Source organism: Corvus brachyrhynchos, unplaced genomic scaffold (assembly GCF_000691975.1).
Source record: "Corvus brachyrhynchos isolate BGI_N302 unplaced genomic scaffold, ASM69197v1 scaffold479, whole genome shotgun sequence".
In the NCBI taxonomy this organism is placed as follows: domain Eukaryota; kingdom Metazoa; phylum Chordata; class Aves; order Passeriformes; family Corvidae; genus Corvus; species Corvus brachyrhynchos.
Genome location: NW_008240089.1, coordinates 76944 through 77951, shown reverse-complemented (window position 1 = coordinate 77951; position 1008 = coordinate 76944). Strand labels below are relative to the sequence as shown.

At 59.2% G+C, this 1008-nt stretch overlaps 1 protein-coding gene across 1 annotated transcript in view; it reads left to right on the top strand.

The window, feature by feature from the left end:
• GPATCH8 (G-patch domain containing 8) overlaps positions 1 to 1008 on the top strand; it is a 38850-nt gene that overhangs the window by 37316 nt on the left and 526 nt on the right. The window contains 1 exon segment of the mRNA XM_017744745.1: positions 2 to 1004. Within this exon segment, the coding sequence (XP_017600234.1) occupies positions 2 to 1004 (1003 nt within the window).

The window sequence follows — 1008 nt, the reverse complement described above, 5'->3', positions numbered from 1 at the left end:
GCCCGCCGCCCCCCCAGCCACTCGCAGAGGTCCCTGTCCCGGAAGGGCTCGCGGGGCCACGAGAGCCCCGAGGAGCGAAGGTCTGGCAGAAGGGACTTCATCAGGTCCAAGATCTACCGCTCCCAATCTCCCCACTATTTCCGGACAGGCCGAGGTGAAGGGTCACTGCTGAAGAAAGAGGATGGCAAAGGAGAGGATCTGAAAGGATCTGGCTCCCTCTCCCAGAACAGCAGCGGCTCTGGCATGGGGCGGGCCTCGGAAGGAGACTGCAGTCCTGAGGAGAGGAACTCCGTCACTGCAAAGCTGCTCCTGGAAAAGGTGCAGTCCAGGAAGGTTGAGAAGAAGCCCTGTGTCACTGATGAGATGCTGTCAGGGGCAAACAAGGTGGGCATAAAGCTCAAAGATCCTCCCCAGGGCTACTTTGGCCCCAAACTGCCTCCTTCCTTAGGCAACAAACCAGTTCTCCCTTTAATTGGGAAGCTGCCAACCATTCGGAAGCCAAATTCCAAAAGATACGAGGAGTCTGGCTTGGAGAGGGGCGAGGAGCAGGAGCTGTCGGATGCTGAGGATGGTTCCCAAGGCATGGAGGAGGGTCAGCTGGCTGGCCAGTCTCTCCTGGAAGATGTGGTGATGGTAATTCAGGACAAACCTCTGGATGAGCAGAAACGTGATGAAGCTGCTGTGGAGATGCCGTCCCTTCCCCTGGACGCGCCGGCGCTCCCCGAGTGCTTTGGCTCCGGAGACCTGGTCGTGCCACACAACTTCCTCTCGGATCCGAGCGATGGTGACGGGCCGGAGCCTATGGACGGGGGCAACCAGCCAGTCCCAGTGGAAACCAGTATGATGCCCTTAGTTCCAGATGTTGAGCACTTTCCTGGCTACGTGCCTCAGAGTGGGGAGCCGAGCATGGAAGGGGATCGGGAAGGGGCAGAAGATTCCTCTCTAGCCCCGCTGGAGAGCCAGCCCATCACCTTCACCCCCGAGGAGATGGAGAAGTACAGCAAGCTG